Source organism: Pogoniulus pusillus, chromosome 18, assembly GCF_015220805.1.
Source record: "Pogoniulus pusillus isolate bPogPus1 chromosome 18, bPogPus1.pri, whole genome shotgun sequence".
NCBI lineage: Eukaryota > Metazoa > Chordata > Aves > Piciformes > Lybiidae > Pogoniulus > Pogoniulus pusillus.
In genome coordinates, this window is record NC_087281.1 from 24251861 (window position 1) to 24269829 (window position 17969).

A 17969-nucleotide genomic window follows, 5' to 3' on the forward strand; every position below is an offset into this window, starting at 1 on the left:
TGTGTGGGCGAGTGAGGCATGGCTATCGTTACTGCTCGGGGGATGGGGTCGCCGTTACTGGCGCCGCCTGGTCTGGGCCCTCTCACAGCCGGCTCCTTCCTGGGCCGCGGGGGTCGAGCGGCCCTCTGTATTTGTCTCGGAGCCTCGTTGTTCCTTAACGCGCTTCCTTCGAGGCAGAAGCCCGCCTTGTCCCGGTTAACGCTCCCCAAGGCGGACGCAGCGGGCAGCGGCGCGATTCGGCACCGGTAACGCGAAGGGGCTCGGACCCAGGCGTTAGGTCAAATTTTCCAAGTGTTCGTTGTTAACTTCGTTTAACAGCATCTCAGATAGAAGTTGTTTGTCTAACACAGTAATGTAAATGGTGGACTAAAGTCCTTCTTAACAGGGTGATGTTTTGGCGAGGTTAATGGTAACGTCATTCGTTGAGGTTTTGTGGCTTAAATTATTTAGGTGTAAATGGGGTCACGTTTTAAGCCTCTTTCAGTGTGGTATAGGAATTAGCTGCTTTCAGCGATGATATTTTTGAATTGAAAAGCCTAAATGAATCCCTGTGTTCTTTCCCTTAAACCCAGGAGGCAAAGGCAAGTGTTGAGTTCGGGGTGCTGAGTTTGTAACTGACTCTAACTAAAGTGTGAAGTCTTTATCCACATGAGCCTCCATACCTCTTACGTGGCTATATATATATATATATATATATATAAAGTGGTAGAAAATAATGTGGTAAAGTTTACTTTCATGGTATTAACATAATTCCTTGCTTTTAGTTATGACATGGGAGTCCAAGTCCATGCTTTAAAGCTTGCATAAAACCCACTCTGGTAATGTGTAGTGAAGAAACTTTTCCTGACTGCAGCATTTTGCCATGGTGTAGGAATTGGAAGGTGTGATGCAAGTGAGTTGGGATTGCAGGTTACAAAGAAGGACAACCTTCTTTTAACATGTAAAAACTGGAGCACACTTTTGTAACTCTGGTCATCTGCTAAAAAGTGCTTGTCTTGCTTTTTCTGCTTTTCATGGGAGCCATGGAGTTGTCCTATTACATGACAAGTTGACTGAAAACTCATGGAATGCATAGCAAAATTAGAAATATCTAGGTGATAAGAATAGTGCATATTATGGTCATCTTGCAAAGAAGGGAGTGGAGGGAGAACAGAGCCATGCTTTGAGTGGCAGCCTGCAATTAAAACACGTTTAATAAGATACTGTGAAATGTTGTGAGTAAATGATGTCACATGATGCTGTTAAAGTCTAATCAGATCATTTAGGCCATTTTTGCTACTGTGTATGGGCTGCATACAGCTTAGTTTCTGAGCTGTAAGATTGATGGTGTGATTTACCAAAGTATTGGATATTTAGGGCACAGTTGCCTGTGCAGTTTTTGGATGTCAGTTTTCTGGGCTGTTTTTCTCCTGTTCACAGGCAGGTGAAGGGGTGCAGCTAGTGAAAGAAGACAGTTTTACTGGTTTGCAGAAATGGTGTTTAGTTGAGAAATAACTAGGATAGGGCATGGATACATTGAAAGTGGCTTTGAGTAGAACTGCTGCTGAGGAAGGTTTCCATGAAATAAGGCTTCAACCTGCCTTAAAGCAATCAAATTTTCCTCAATAGGAGAGAAAGAAAATACTGCAAACTTGGAAGGCTACTTTTCTGCCTACTCTTGAACTTAAATGGGAAAAAAAGTAAATCAACATCTTACTATCCTAGCCTCTTTGGAAGTAGATAGAAGATGATAATCTAGATAGATTTCTGCTGTACTTAAATTGCAATGACATAAACTGAATTTACTATGTTGTTGTTGATTGCAGTTATTAAACTAATTTATTTCCAGGTAACTGTAGGCCGAGGATTAGATCTCACCTACCAGCTCGTGTCAAAAACCTGCCCCTTAATGATCTCTCGTAAGCACTGTGTTTTCCAGCAAAATGCAGAAGGACAGTGGACTGTCAAAGATAACAAGGTACAGAAACTGATGAAAGACCTTATACTCTGAGGTTGTCTGAAGAGGATGCCCTGTTTGCATTCAAATGACATATGGGCTGTGATACAGCATGATATAAGTGTGGTAGAAGTTCAGTGGGAATGTACATTGCCTGTGTGCACTTCCAGCAGGAAGCTTCAGTCAGCTGTAATGTGGACTTTGCAGTCTGTGAACCCATTTGGTGTTACTCTTAAAAAAAATCTAAAAAATGTTGGCAGTATTCCAAAGGATAATGCTCTTGTGCTGCTGGTAAAAGGATAAACTGATACTCCTTAGTGTAGTGGCACAATTGCTTTAATTGTAATCAACTACAACAAGAATCTCTTGTAAGAAAAACACATGCTTCATGTTCAGATGAGTTTCTTCTGAAAGTCCTCCTCAGCTGATAAAGTGTTAACATCAAACTCCTCATCTTTGACTTCAGTATGCTGATTTTGATATCACAATCTCTCCACTTTCTCATTTGGGTTGAAAGCTGTAAATTCCGTAGCTTGCTTTGAAACAGCAGTGGCAGACAAAAATAGTCAACACGTCATGCAGATTTGAGGAATGTTTGGTTCAATAATAGATTAGTCAGAGAGGAATGAAGTGGTTACTATTACACTGCTCTTAAAGCTTACAATTAATGCATGACTAGAAACATCTGTGGTAGATCAACACTTCCTCTGTGCGATCACAGCTACCGGTTTAAGTTGATTTATTGAATCTGTGAGAGATGTCAGTTCATATCTGCAGTTCATCTTGAGCACAAATCAGTTATTTGAGCTAATGCCTAACTTTTTTTTTTCTTCTCTGAACTTAGCTCTAGAAGAACATACTCCTTGGTATACAGAGATCTGTCTCTTTTTTCATTAAGCAGTTTACAGTATGGTTCTTTTTATTTTCTAGTGTCTTCTTTAGATTCAGCTGACAGTAATTGTCAACAATAATTACTGCAATAATCTCTGCTCTTGACAACAATCTGTACAGAGGCTTTATTGGTTAGCTCTTAATTCTGAAGTGTTTGGGCACTTTTTTTCCTCTTTCTGCACAAACACATATATAAATGGTGGTGTTGGTAATTGTACACAATCTGTAACACGTAAATAATGCATGGTGTGTGATATGAGGCAATAACTGTAGTAAATGGGATATTATGCCAATAAATTTGATATTGCAAGATTTAAAGTGTTGGCTTGTTCTGATTGCAACACTGAAGAGGTTGGATATGTTTACAGTTGCTAGAAATAACTTGCAGAGGGTTCTGTAAGTGCATATTAAATTCTGCTGATTCTGTGTTCATTCAGAGTTTAAATGGAGTCTGGCTTAACAAACAGCGCCTGGATCCCTCAAAAGCCTATCCCATCACTGAAGGAGACCATATACAATTGGGAGTGCCTTTGGAAAACAGAGAGACTGCTGAATATGAGTATGAAGTGATTAAAGAGGAATTGGAGAAAATTAGACCCTTTCTAGCTGAAAGGAGCGATCTGGGGAGAGCTAAGAGTTCAAGATCTAAACGTAAATTTAATTTTGAGGAACTGGAAACATTTGAATCAGAAGGCCCTTCAAACTCCAGATCAAAAAGAAACAGAGTGTCCTGTGAGAGTGAACCTTTGGGTAAATCGCGGGGAAGGGTAGAAGAGGCCAAATCAGTAGAAAATATGGATGTCAAGCTGCCTCATCCTGGACCAAGTAAAGTGGATAGCGATCCAGTGTGTAGTAGCCCTGTACGCACTGAGAAGGCTGTGTCTGTCCCGCATAAGGTCCAGAAAGACTGTGACCTTGCACAGTCATGGACTGGCTTGGAAATGCTGAGGAAAACTCTAGCAGATACAATGAAGTTAAAGGTCAAAATGCAAGAGAAACAGACAGCAGTTCTGAATGTAAAACAGAAGTACAAAAAATGTGCTCAGAAGGAGATCCTGGCAATGGAGCAGGAGCTACAGGAGTTGCAGGACCAGCTGTGCATAGAACAAGAGCATCAGCAGCAGCAGGTGGAAGAGCTGGAGCGGACATTCTCTAAAGAGCAGCAGAAGCTGAAGGTATAACAGGAGTAATCTATTTGGTCTGTGTCTTGTAATTTTTGTGGAATGCTTAATGTAAAGCACTGGTCTAGAATAAGATCTTGAACAGATAATGCTTGTGTGAATTACTCCTATTGAAATTCTCAAGCAGTTAAATCCCAAGCATGTACCAAATGAAAATGCAGAGACAGAAGGGATTGAGCTGTGTGGGGGAAAAGGTGCAAAATAACGTTTGTTTGTGTTTGGCTTTGTGTGGGTGGTTTTTTGCTTTTTTCCCTTTTACAAACAGGTTCATGGCAGCAAGTTAGTGAGGCCCTTCAGTTAGTAAAACAGCATCTTTTAAAATAAAAGAGGTCAGAAATCTCTGCCTGTTCTCCTGTGGTTAGATAGAGAACAAGTTAAAAACATTTCACTTAAGCGTGAATTTGTCTTGGTATATGTCTGGATCAATGCCCAGTTTGCCTGGCAAGTCCATTCCCTTTCCAAGCAGATGAATTTCTTATGGCTCAGTCCTGGGAAGGAGATATATATATATATATATATATATCTGTATATCTATCTATATCTATGTAGTGGTTTGGGGTTTCCCCCATACTTTCAAAAAAAGTGTATATTGCTAAGTAGCTTTTTTAGATGAACTGAAGTCTTTCTGTTTGAGTTTGTTGTTTAAAGGAGGTAAGAACTCATCTTGGAGTGAGGTTCATAATCTGTTAGTTACTTCCTTTAAACTCTGTTGGTACAGACTAGGTGAAGAAAGTCTGGTTGTGTGCTTAGGCACAAAGGAGTTTGACAGGAGTTGTAGGTATGCCTGGCCTCTGAAATGTGCTCAAAGATAGAGTTGTAACTTTCTCAGCTGTTGCTGATCTCTTTGCTTTTCTGAACATGCTGGTGCCATTAGAGCTAGAGTAACATGTAGGTGATCCAAGTGTGTAACTACGAATTACGTTTCCATCTCTGTCATACATGTATGACACTTGTGGGACATGTCAAGGTTTGCTGAAAACCAGCACTGTGTCTGTAGCAAGTCCTCTAAAGAGAGCGTGCAGAATAGTAATGTTCTGTTCCTTGCATTCTTCAATTCTCTTTCTCTCTCTCTTTTTGCCTTCTTTCCACCCCAGGGAGTAAAGAGACAACATGGGCAAGAGAGCCTAAAGGAACAGCTGGCCCAGGTTCTGCAAGAGGTAAGTACATAGGAGTCTAGATTTGGTCTAACCGTAACTCATATATTTACATGTTTCTTATTGCTGTGGCCACTTAGTAGGAAGATGAGGCTACACCTTAGGTGCAGATTGGGTGATCTTCCTCTACAGACTAGGCTGCCGTCAGAAAGTAGCAAACTTTGCTTTGTGGGAGTTGGTATTTGCCAGCAAATGCTGGGAGAATATGAACTCGGATTGAGAGTGTTAGTTACTGCAGTAGGGTTTTTTTAATTTGAATTTGCTCCTCGGGCTGGTGGGCTTGTGAAGTCTGCCTGCTGGGCAACTCTTTTGTGGAAGTCGTTTTGGCAGTTTTAACCAGATGGGAAAAAAAACAATTAGGAATGATTTTGAAAGGTTGCCACAGAGTTAGGTTTTCCAGGCTTTTTCCAAAAGATGCTTCCTTTTGGAAAGCTAATCTGAAAACAGCTTCACTTAACCCTGCATGTGGTGACTGGCTTTGTCTTCTGTGTCAAATGCCTCTTGATACTTGACATCTCAGCTACACTTAATATAGTGACTCTAAAACCTGACTGAAATGGAAGAGTAACCTGGGAGAGGGAGTGATAAGTGCCCTAACACTAGGAGGGTCATAAACAACTGTCACTGTGTTCCAATTTTAAATTAAGACTAAACTGCCTTAATACACTAACTTATATAGACATGTCTTGCTCTTTCAGGAGTAGATTAGGAGAAATAAATATGCTGCCACTCATGATTCTGTATAATTAATAGGATAGTTTATAATGACACTCAGTTTCTGAGATTGTGTTGTTACAGCACCACGCTTTGATGGAAGAGCTGAGCCGTAGTAAAAAAGATTTTGAGGAGATAATTCGAGCCAAGAATAAAGAACTGGAAGAAACCAAGGTAAAGAGTGACTGAATTCTCAGTTGTGTTTGTAAGTGAGATGTGGTGTGCTGCATTAGAGGAAATGGCTTATATAATGTTTGTCTTTATTGTACTTTGCCTCCCATAGTGAAAACTCCTATATTTTGAGGTGGCAGCTGGCTCTAGTTTCTAGAGTTGGGGGGTGATGCATGTTGTTCTGTTCACAAGCTGTCATTGAACAAGTCATGACTGGATCTTTCTCAGTTGTAAAGAAAGCCATAGCACCTGAACTCTGTCGTGCAGGAAAACTGATCCCATTCCACCCTTTCTTTGAAACAAACCAACAAAAGCATGTTTAAAGGTGAGGTGTTTCATTTCTAGTTAGAGTGCATTTAAGTAACATTGTGGTGTTGGAACAACCTGGAATTTGAATAATGAATGAGATAATCCACTTTTCTTCATGGCCTTGACACAAGGTGGTAAGTGGGAAAATAATTGAGGAGATCCTTTCTTGGATCTTACTCTTGGAAATTACCACATTATCCATTTCTGGTTGTTTGGCTTTATGCTTTTTTTATATTACCTTTTTGTGATGGTTTGGGTTTTACCACCCCCCCACACTTTGGAAATCACCCAGACTAGACTCAGCCTGCTCTGGAAATTGAATGAAGCTTATTATTTACAGCTTAGCAGAATATACAAGCAGGTGTTTACAGTACATACAGTTATAGACAGACATATACAAGGTAAAAGGTAATACAGAAACACAACAGCCCTCCCAGAAACCTGAGTCCCCAGGAGGGGCTCTCAATCGCCATTCCACCTTTTCCCACCCCTCTACCTTACCCCAGACGTTGCCTTGTGCCCCAAGGAAGAATGGAGGGTCGGCCAGGGGTGTTAAGAAGCGAGTGGATTAATCAGAGAGATTGTAGGTGAAGTTAGAGAGAAAATGCAGCCCAGAGCCCAGGCAGTGCCTGAATGCCTTGCCCATGTTTATACTCTTGTTCTTATACATCTCAGCAAGCCTGAGTGAAGTAGACATAACCTTTGTTTCTCTTTCACAGCCTGTGATCTAATCCTCCTCACCAAAACATTCTAGCTAGCTTCAAACTAGCACAATCTACCCCTGTCCACTCAGAGTATTACTGAGAACTCTCTGATCTAATCTAAGACAGTATTCACACTAATGAGTATTACAGGTTCAGCTCACACTTGATTCTGGCCATCTCAGATGTAGGTGGTTCAGAAGCTCAGCAAACAGCTCACAGTTTGTCTCCTCACAGACGAGAGGAGAACAGAGGCTCCCAGGTGACGCTGGGTTCATGCTCACACACTGTAGATTCTCTCGTGGAGTCTTTCATTGGGCACCAATGGTATCTAGAACAGAAAGCTCCTAACAGCTTGTATGATACACTCTGAATTTAGACTCTCTCAGCTAAGGTTAGACTTCTCAGTGGCACACACTGGATTTCACCATTCTCCTGCATTACCCAGTAGGTGTGACCAGGACCTTCAGCAGACACCACCCCTCAGGCAGGTTTCCCTTTGCCCGAAGGAGAAAATACCCAAACAGTTTTCCCTAACAGATTCTTTTCACCTCCATGTGTGCGTCTGCGTGCCGCACCTTCACTGGGGTTCTCTCCAGCTGTGCATCCATGTCCTGCCATAGATCAGCACACCAGATAGGCTTTCCTTTCCTCTGCCAACCATTCTTTTTCCAGTCCTTTACCCAGCCCCATAGAGCATTGGCTACCATCCATGAGTCACTGTAGAGGTAAAGGATAGGCCAATTTTCATGTTCAGCCCCATCAAGAGCAAGTTGGACAGCTTTTACCTCAGTGAACTGACTGGATTCTCCTTCACCATCTCTTGCTTCGGTAACTCTCCTGGTAGGACTCCAGATTGCTGACTTCCATCTTCACTTGTTCCCAACAAGATGACAGGAACCATCTGTGAACAAAGCATAGTTCTTTTCCTGATCAGAGAGATCAGCATAGGGAGGAGCTGCTTCAGCACAGGTTATTTTCTCCTCTGGAGGTTTGGTACACCAAAACATTCCAGCTAGCTTCAAACTAGCACACTTCACACGTATATTATCTTTATATTTTTTATATTACTAATATATTATAAATATTATTATTATTTTAATTATTTGTATTATCTTTACAAGTCTTGTTAAGTCTAGCTGGAGGCTTGTAACTAATGGAGTCTCTCAGGGGTCAGTACTGGGACCCATCTCATTCAAAGTATTTGTTAATGACCTGGAGGAGGGCATGGAGTGCACTGTCAGCAAGTTTGCTGATGACACCAAGGTGGGTGCAGTGGTGGCCACAGCAGAGAGTTGTGTTGCAGTTCAGAGGCAGGCTGGAGAGTTGGGCAGAGAGAAATTGAATGAAGTTCAAAAGGGGCAAGTGTAGAGTCGTGCACTTGGGAAAGAACAATCCCTTATATCAGTATAGGTAGGAGACTGACCTGCTGGAGAGCAGTGAAGGGGAGAAGCATTTGGGATTCCTGGTGGGTGGAAGGATGGCCATGAGCCAGCAGTGTGCTTTTATGGCCAGGAAGGCCAAAGCCATTCTGGGGTGTATTAGAAGGGATGTGGTGAGTGGATCAAGTGTGGTTCTCCCTCTTCTCTACTCGGGGAGCTGCCCGAGCTGATTAAGTTGAACATCTTCCCTATAAGGAGAGGCTGAGGGAGCTGGGGCTTTTTAGCTTGGAGAGGAGGAGACTAAGCTGCAATCTCTTTAATGTTTATAGATGCGTAAAGGGTGAGTGCCAGGAGGATGGACCCAGGCTCTGCTTGTTCATGCCTAGTGGCAGGACAAGAGGCAATAGGTAGAAGTTGAGGCATGGGAGGTTCTGTGTGAACCTGAGGAAGAATTTTTTCACTGTGAGGGTGACAGAACAGGCAGCCCAGGGAGACTGTGGAGTCTCCCTCTCTGGAGATAGTCGAGAACTGGATGCATTCCAGTGTCATCTGCTGTAGGTGATCCTGCTCTGGCAGGGGGGCTGGACCAGATGATCTTCTGAGGTCCCTTCTAGCCCCTGACATCCTATGATTCTTTAAGTATAGCTTAAATTGGATTAATTTTTCTGCTTAGAAAATAGAGCAGGTATCTAGGGGCATAATTTAACTCAAAAATTATGATAATTATTGTTTAGTTAAAATCAATGTTTTAAATTCTTGAGCATCTTTTTTTTTTGTTTCAGTATTTGAGGCATTCTGCCCGTTGAGTGTACATCAGAACAGCTATTGTATTGACATAAGCCAAACTCATGCCCAGAAGAGGCTGAAAGAGTCTGAAAAGACTGATCCAGATGATAGCTTCTTTGGGCTAGAAGGAGTACTGGAAATGGCTTCTGTTCTTGGATGGGAATGTTGTCAAATTGCTGTGACTACAAAGAGCAGAGAGGTTACAGATTATGTATTTCATAGTGTGCTGGTTGTAGGCTAATTGGAATATTTTAATGAGAGAAGTTAGATCATTGGCTGTGCAAAGAAAATAACGATGATGTCTGTATCACCTCCCGGTTTTGCCGAGAGGCGTAAATAGCCGTGACAAACACAGAGTCCCACACTTTGGTCTCTGCTGGCTGCCTTGCCTTAGCTCCTCTCTCTGAAGCTGCGTAACACAATCTGATTGTTTACCTCTAACCCCTCACTGGCTTTGGTAGCTCACTTTCTGATCTCTGCGATTAATCGTGAGAGCTGTATGGGGCTGCTTTGTTTACTTTGTTGGAGATAAGGGTGTGGGAAGGAGAAGGGTGGGGGAGTTAGTAGGGAAACCTTCCTGGGCAATCTCGCTGCTAGGGAGGGGTTTTTAACCACCACACGTAGGCTTGACACATGGACACTTGCACAACTCTCAGTTGTAATACTTTCTCTGACACTCCACTTCCCACCAATGCTATATTGAGTAAAATCTTGTTCTTTGTTGATACATGATCATGTGTGTTTTTCCCCTAGGAGGAGAAAGAAAAGGTGAGAGCCCAAAAGGAGGAGGTGTTGAATCAGATGACTGATGTGTTGGAGAACGAGTTGCAGTGCACAATCTGTTCTGAGCACTTTATTGAGGTATGTTTAAACCCAAATTTGTTTGCCACTAAAGAAGAGGCTTGAGAAACTTTCCCTAGTTCTGTTAAAGTGATACTCAAGCTTATTTCTTCAGTTTGCCAGTGCTAACAGTCTCAACAGAGCCACAGTGAATTATGGGTAAGGATTGGTCCAGAAAGCCATTCTGTCTGCCCTAGCACTTCTCCTGGGCAGCAAGTTCAGTTTTAATGTCTCTACCTACAGAGAGGTGAGTACTTAATCCTAGCATGGTGCTCCAAGCTGCTACAGGCAGCCTGCTTTAAGAATCATTTTGTAGTGGACCTTGCTTCAAGTTGATTAGGGTTGGACTGCTCCAAGTGTAGATACAGGAAGAGCTTAGTGAAGGAAGGGAGGTGCAGCGTTTGGTCAAGTCCTGAAGCTTTCTGTTGTTTGGAGAAACCTTCTTTGTGAAATCAGTCTACTTTTGTTTGAGTCTGGCGGTGGCAGATGATGCCTGAAGTGGGGACTGTCACTTCTGTTTGTGTTTTGCTAGAACTTCAGTTTTGTTGCAGTCCTTTCTACTAGAGGATATCTGAAGTGTTAGCCTTGTTATAATGACTTAAGAGCTAGCTGAAGTTTTAATTTCTGTTTTTTTGGTGATCTGAGAAGCTGTTCTGTGTCTGTATTTTTCCATAATTTCTCATTTTCAAATTTGGGAAGTTTAAAATAGCAAGTCAGAAACAGTTAAGTAGAATTAATTCTGTGATCTATAGGGAATCCATTAATCAACTAGTAAAACTTACCTGCCCTCTGGCATAGGAGAATTTTTATGTGTAACCCCTAAGAAGACTAAAGAAAAGGGGCTTTGGGCTTCTCCCCACCTTCTTTGTAGGAAGTGTTCATCTAATGTTTTTCTGACCGTATCTTTTCTTGTCAGTGTCTGCATGTGCATGCTCTGATAGCCTCCTGTTGAATTCCACAGGCAGTCACCTTGAACTGTGCACACAGCTTCTGCTCCTACTGTATTAATGAGTGGACAAAACGTAAAGTGGAGTGTCCTATCTGCAGGCAGGAGATCAAGTCAAAGACACGTTCCCTGGTGCTGGATAACTGCATTGACAGGATGGTAGAAAAACTGGATGTGGAAACGAAGGAGCATCGCCTCAGCCTTATCAGAGAGCGGAAAGGTGAGGGCTGGGTGGATGTGGCATGATGCCTCTCATTCCACCTATTTTGTACAACTTTCTTGGCAGCTATATATCAAGGAGATGCTTGGGGAATGCAGCAGAAGCACTAGAAAATCAATTTTGAGATAGATTTACTGAACAGTAAAATGGAATTCACCAGAAGTTTGGAAAAAGACTTTATTATGGATTTCAAAAGGGAGCAGGACAACTCGACCATGCTCAATTTTCCATTGTTTCAAAGACATCACTAAGAAAAAGCAAAACTAGATAGAATGGCCCTTCAGAAATTTCTCAGGCATCTTTTGTTTAAGCTGTTGACTATATCATTGCAGTGCCTGATGAGAAACTGAATTCTCTTCAGTGTGCTGAATTTATGTAGGAAGTCTCCAAAGGGAGCATTACTGTCACATAAGTGTATGGCTGAACTGGCAGCTGCTCTGCCATGCTAGTTTTTGAGAAAGGAAAGTTGCCATGGCTTAAATGCATAACCTTTTGCCTAGTTGTAGTTGTATGGTGGTGATGGTTTTAAGTAAAACTCAGATATGATGTCTTTGTGTCCTGCATTCCCTCTTCCAAATTTGTTTGTAGAGCAGGTGGCACTGGTATCTAGGTGCTGAAATGTAGAAGTCTCTTCCTGCTACTCCCGAACAAATTTCTGTACTGTGTTCCTTTGAGTAATTGCTTTGTTTTCCTCTGGTTAAGGTGAGTGTGTGATCCTTCACTTTGCAGTATGTGACAGAACATTGGAATAGGCTGCCCAAAGAGGTTGTGGAATCTCATTCTCTGGAGACATCCAAAACCTGCCTACATGTGTTCTTGTGTGACTTACTGTAGGTGGCCCTGCTCTAGCAGGGATTTGGACTAGATGATTTTTCAAGGTCACTTCCAGCCCCTAACATTCTGTGATTCTGTAAGCCTTTCATCCAATTAAAAGATTCTCATTGGTGACATGGAATGACATCACTAATCAGTCTTTACTGAAACCTGAAACTATAAGCTGTTGCACCATCTCAGTTTGATTCCATCAGGAAATGCTACACTACTCAAACTACCCAGCTTGGCTTTCACTTCTGCAGAACTGACGCTGGTCTTGTGTAATACTTTTGTCTGTAGAGTATGCCAGAGCCCTGCTGGAGTGTCTTAGCAGGTAGCTAATGGTGATTAGATAAGTGGTGCATCATTGGAGCCTACGTTACTGCTGTTTGATAAACCACTGATCTTCACGCTTGTTTGAACAAAAGGGAAATAAGATCATAGCCTGCCTTTGTATGTGACAGATGCTCTAATTAAATGCTTTCCTACTCACAGTCATTTATATAGTTTCACAGTGACACACTTCAGCAGGAAGGATGGATTGTTTTTATGCAGTCTTTCTATTCGGTGATAGGAGTAATTTGATTGAGATGAAGATAACCATGCATGTACAAATTCCTAAGAAACCAGCTGAAAGAGAAGTAATGGTGCAAGCAGCACCCAAAAAGCTCAGTCAGAGCTTCCCAAGAAGCCTTCCTGAGAGCCTTAGCAGAACAAGCACCAATAGGACAATTTGCACTCTTAAATGTATGGAGGTTTAGCTGGGGCCTGAAGAACCATTACTTGCTTGAGAGCTCCTTACCACATTTTGTGCCTTCCCTGTTTCTTCCCTGGCAGGGCACTGTAATAGTCACTTCCATTGCCAGCTATGTGACAGTTCAAGGACAGAGGATGTCTCCTCCTCATCTGTGCTACTTTAGTGGGAAAAGGCATATAGAAAACCTAAGAAACAAGCAAACAAAAACCCCAATCCTTTGTTCTTCTAATACTAAAAATCAAAAAGACCTGTGCCCTGCAGCTTGAAAGACTTGTTGCAAACTGGCAGAGGCTAGAAGTTTCAGAGAGTAGTAATTTAGCATTTGTGGCTACAGTGGTCCCTGCTGACTCTTGTATCTGTATTTCGAATGCAGAGAAACAGGATGTGCTGATGGCATTACCCACAGACAAGGAGAGACGTACCATTTCTACCATCTACTCCTTCATGTGGGCCAGCCGTTACGACAGCGAGGACTCCGAGGAGGATTCTTCCTAGAATGGAAGCTGCTACCTTTTCTGAACTCAGTCACTGCAAACTCATTTTCCTGTGCCCCACATGGAGCCAACCTCATGGTTGACTGCTGCTGGATGAATGGACATCTGGAATGGCAGACTCTGTGAAGAGACTGCAGCTGAGGATTAGCAGCATGTGGAAGAAGGACCTTATTTTTTTAAATGAATGTACAGAAGCTTGATCTCCAAACCAAAATTGGGATTGTGAGAGGACAAACTACAGTTATGCTAGACAATTGATGTGCACAATGTCATGATGGCTTGTGACCTGCTTGGTGTAATGTAATAGCTTACCTGCATCACTGCCCTTTCCTTAGTGAATGTTTAAATGTGTACACCAGCTTCCCTTATTTCAGGCAGCAGACAGTGTGGCCCAAGCTATTTGAGAACTTGGCCATCCCTCCACCAGCAGGCGTGAGAGATGAATCAGGATAGTGCCAGTGTAGGTTTTCCTGGAGTTTCACATGGCAGCTAGAGTAATCCCAGACCTCTGGCAGTGAAAGTAACAAAAGGTGGGTTATGGACCCTGCCAGCCTGAAGTACTTAAACGTGTTGTAAGCTGAGCTGCTGGCCATCATCTGCTTGATCTGTGAATGCTCCTTCTTTCTCTTTTATTGGGGTGGAGAAGATAAAATCTTCCAGAATTTATAAGCTAGTGCTCTTCTCATACACTGTCTTTGCTGTATTCCCTCTTTAGGCTTTTACATAAAGAGTTTCAGACTTGGGAAGCAGTGCATCCAGGAGTTACTAGGAATCAACAACAGCAAGAGGCACGGTAGGAAAGCAGTGTCTGTAGGCAGTCACAATGCACAGAAGGAAAAGTTTATTTTTAAAAGCCGTGTTGAGCAGCAAATCTCTCGTCCCTGAGGGACTGAGCAAGTCTTGCCTTGCCTGTCAGTTTGTCTACGAAGTTCCATTTCCAGTGGCATGCACTTCTGACTTAGCTGTTAGATGAAAGGACTGTTTTACACTGTGAGAAGAGGATGGGGAAAGCCCATCCCACCTGTAATATTTCTTTGGCTATCCTTATGTACTTTCTATGTTTGCTTTGTTTAAGAAGAAAAATACAGATCTCTTTGTGCAGTAGTCTTCCCTGGTACAACCAGTCTTGAATGTCTCTTTTCCCAGTTGTCTCAGATTGAGGGCTTTTGTGGGTTTCTGGGGTTTGTTTTTTTTTTCAACATAGGCTATCTCATTTTAATGATTTTGCTTCATGTTTTCATTGCTTTAAGCAGTGTGACTGTCTTAAAGTTGTGACTTGCATATTCAGGGACTGCTAAAAGACAACCCAACTCTTCAAGCCTGTGGCTACCCCAATGGTAATTTAATGGATGCAATCATAGTTGTTATATTCTTCCCCTAAACAGGGCTCACTTTGCAGAAGTGCATGAAAAATGATGCTTAGTACATTGTGCATTCTGGTAGATTGGGTTGGTTGGACTCCAGCAGGGGAAGTAGGGTGAGCTGTGGGCCAGGCAACTCTTAAAGTCTTAGCACAAGATTTTTCTTGTAAAGGAGTCATTGCATATAGAGTTTTCCTCTTTCCCTTTTATTGCTCACTTTTCACAAAAGAAACTTTCAAGAGTTTATATAAATATATGCTCTCTAGGATGTCTGAGAGAGAAGAGTGTTCTTCACAGTGCTTGTGAAATAGGCTTGGCATTGGAACTAGCATTCCTGATGAAGAGGAGGAGGAAGAAGAAAATACTCTGGCTGTCTAGGCCTGCAGATTGTTTTCCGCACTTCTCTTCCATGTTGCTGTGCTTCTTTGGTTTCATTTGGCTGGTATGTTCACTTTGTTATATTGGTGTTTAGGCATATTGCAGAGGAGGACAATACCTTGCTTAGTAACAGCTTCGTTCTTTTGGTTTGATTTCTGAGTGTGCCCTCTTTTCACTAGGAAAAAAAAACAAACCAAACAACAGCTCTCCCCTACTTTTGCAATGTTACTGATAGATGCAGAACATAAAAAGGTTCACAAAGAGAGGCTAAATAATAGTGTTCACTGGCAAAAAAAAACCTAACATTTTACTGACAAAAGCAAAACTCTCCTCCCAGTTCACAAAGTTTCTCAGTTAAAGTAGTGTCAGATACGGAGCTGATGACTAGACATACAAAAGTGTCAGATGAACAGTGAGCTTCTGGAACAGGTGTCCACGTTTCTGATACTGGGATGTCCTTTGATCTAAGTTCTGGGTCCTTCTACTTGGTTGTAGATTTGCATGTCTCCTTGGAAGGAGGTGTCATGCTTGATGCAGGTTCAAGACATGCTGCTTTCTGTTGGAAGATAGCTGTCATGCAGTGTGATGAGTACTTTCAGAGCGATAGTTTTAGCAACAGCAGCAGGAACAGCTGGGAAGGAATACTAATGGATTGTGAAGAGACCATCACAGAGGCATAAGTGCAGATCGATGGATCAGTCTGACAGTTACTTAGAACCAAACAGTGTGCTCCTGTCTATTTGTTGCTACTGTGTTTGATTTTTACATGCATACTGACCTGTATGCTCCTGGGTTTCAGGTTTAACCCAGAATGCAAGACTGCTCAACGTGTGTTTAAAATGCTCATGACAAACCATGCATTCGTTTTTTTTCTGTGTGAAAACCTTTATCATTATTGGCCTCACAGAACCTCAAGGAAAGGAGCTGCCGTTGTCAAGGAAGTGTCTGAGCGAGACATGGCTTTCCTGTGCAGCGATGACATTCCCAGCAGCACGGCAGCGAAGGCGCTGCTGCAGCCCTGAGCAGCTTGGGTTTCCGTCAGAAGCATGAGGCAAGGGCTGAGCCGTTTCTGTGTGAACGCTTTGCAGGTACTTTGTGTGAACACACTTTGTAGACCTTTCTGTAAACAATCTATTTACAAAAGCCCCAACAACCCAAACCAGCCCCGGCGGCCCTTAAGCGTCCCTCCCGCCGCAACTCCTCCTATGACTCCATGCACCTCTGCCTCCCCTCCCCCGGGAAGGGCCGCGGCTGTCAGCTGCCTCGCTCCCCGCCGAGCGGGACCCCGCCGCGGCGGGCGGCAGGTGGTGCCGGCAGCGGGCAGGGCATTGCGGCCCGGCCCCGAGGGGCCTGCGGGGGGCGCGGGGCCTGCCCGGGCCGGGCTGCCCTCGGCGCGCCTGCGGCGCGGGGCCCTCGCTGGCGTCGCGGGCGGTGCGTCACTGTCGCGCGCCGGCGATCGGCAGGCCCGGGCGGGCGGGGCGGGGGCGGCGCCAGCGGCGCGCCGGAGCGGGGAAGCGAAACCGCTGCTGCGTGCGCTGCCGCCGGGCCTTCAGGGAGCGGAGCTGGCTGCAGCTCCTTCGAGCCGCCTGCCTGCCCCCGCCACGCCACCTCGCTTTCCGTGGGTGCCGCCCGATCGTGTGGGTCAGCGCGGAGCGGAGCCGCCAGCAGCTCCCGCGGCCCCTCGCTGCCTGTCCTTTGCCTGGGAGTGCCCGCAGCCCGCCTCCGGTTCGTGTGGCCTCGGGTACCGGGAGTGGGGCGCTGCAGGGTCCTTGGGCGAGCGGTCCCTCAGGTGGGGCGGTGCGACGCTAACGAGAGGCCGGCTGAGGAGCGGGCCCGCGGGCTGCGGTGCCGCAGCAGCGGTGGCTGTGCCCGCGGGGCGCCGGCGGGGTCCGCGGGGCGCTGCTGCCGTGCGGGCGGCATAGTGCGGGGAGGCTTTTCCCTCGCAGCTGCATGTGTGCCACGAACGCGGCGCAGACCGCAGCTCCCTCTGCGCGCCGGGAGATCGAGCAGGAGCAGAGAGGCACTAACGAAGCGGGTTTTGGCGGGTGGGGATCGTGAGAGGATGCTGACAGGGAGGAGCGAGGAGTGCGTTACGCCGCAGAGAGATCGCACGAAATGGAAAGTTGCTTTCAGACTGTGACAGATAAGATAAGCAAGAGAAAAACACCTAAACTGACTTCAGCGAGTAAATAGGAGCTTGCTGCGAATGAGTTTATGGTGGGAGGGAATAGATTTCTTAGCCATAGTTGGGTGAAACTGGAATGATTTTGCAGGCAGCTATGGGGATGAATAAATAAATTGGCCTTAAGCTGCATTGCAGACGACACCAAGCTAGGAGCAGGTGTTGATCTGTTGGAAAGTAGGAGAGCCCTGCAGAGGGACCTGGATTGAACAAGGCCAAGTGCAGGGTTCTGCACTTTGACCACAACAACCCCAAGCAGTGCTACAGGCTGGGGACAGAGTGGCTGAGAGCAGCCAGGAAGAAAGGGACCTGGGGGTACTGATAGATAGTAGCTGCAGATGAGGCAGCAGTGTGCCCAGGTGGCCAAGAGAGCCAATGGCATCCTGGCCTGGATCAGGAGCAGTGTGGGCAGTAGGACAAGGGAGGTTCTTCTGCCCCTGTGCTCAGCAGTGGTCAGGCCACACCTTGAGTGCTGTGTCCAGTTCTGGGCTCCTCAGTTCAAGAGAGATGTTGAGGTGCTGGAACATGTCCAGAGAAGGGCAACAAAGCTGGTGAGGGGCCTGGAGCACAAACCCTATGAGGAGAGGCTGAGGGAGCTGGGGGTGTGCAGCCTGGAGAAGAGGAGGCTCAGAGGTGATCTTACTGCTGTCTACAAGTACCTGAAGGGACATTGTAGCCAGGTGAGGGGTGGCCTCTTCTCCCAGGCAACCAGCAATAGGGGACACAGTCTCAAGTTGTGCCAGGGTAGGTGTG

General features: G+C 44.6%; 2 protein-coding genes across 3 annotated transcripts in view; both read left to right on the plus strand.

Moving 5' to 3' along the window:
- Window positions 1-42: 42 nt before the first annotated feature.
- Window positions 43-14415, plus strand: RNF8 (ring finger protein 8). Its single transcript, XM_064158220.1, has 9 exons — window positions 43-245; window positions 1420-1423; window positions 1829-1957; window positions 3265-4002; window positions 5103-5165; window positions 5961-6050; window positions 9979-10086; window positions 11027-11231; window positions 13175-14415. The coding sequence occupies exons 1-9, from the start codon at window positions 43-45 to the stop codon at window positions 13294-13296; spliced, it is 1662 nt and encodes a 553-aa protein (XP_064014290.1). The 3' UTR covers window positions 13297-14415.
- A 96-nt stretch (window positions 14416-14511) lies between these two features.
- CMTR1 (cap methyltransferase 1) overlaps window positions 14512-17969 on the plus strand; it is a 28771-nt gene continuing 25313 nt past the window's right edge. The window contains exons 1-2 of one of the 2 annotated variants that reach the window (XM_064158830.1): window positions 14512-14632; window positions 15942-16122. The gene's annotated coding sequence lies outside the window, so the exon portion shown is untranslated. Of the gene's footprint in view, window positions 14633-15941; window positions 16123-16518; window positions 16760-17969 lie in introns of those variants that run through there. The other variant, XM_064158829.1, reaches the window with a different exon arrangement.

Bases quoted from the DNA above. Each gene is read 5' to 3' on its own strand.
- RNF8 (XM_064158220.1), top strand. From the start codon at position 43: ATGGGGTCGCCGTTACTGGCGCCGCCTGGTCTGGGCCCTCTCACAGCC. The intron at 1,958-3,264 runs GTACAGAAACTG...GTGTTCATTCAG, and splicing joins GGACTGTCAAAGATAACAAG to AGTTTAAATGGAGTCTGGCT. The intron at 10,087-11,026 runs GTATGTTTAAAC...TGAATTCCACAG, and splicing joins GTTCTGAGCACTTTATTGAG to GCAGTCACCTTGAACTGTGC.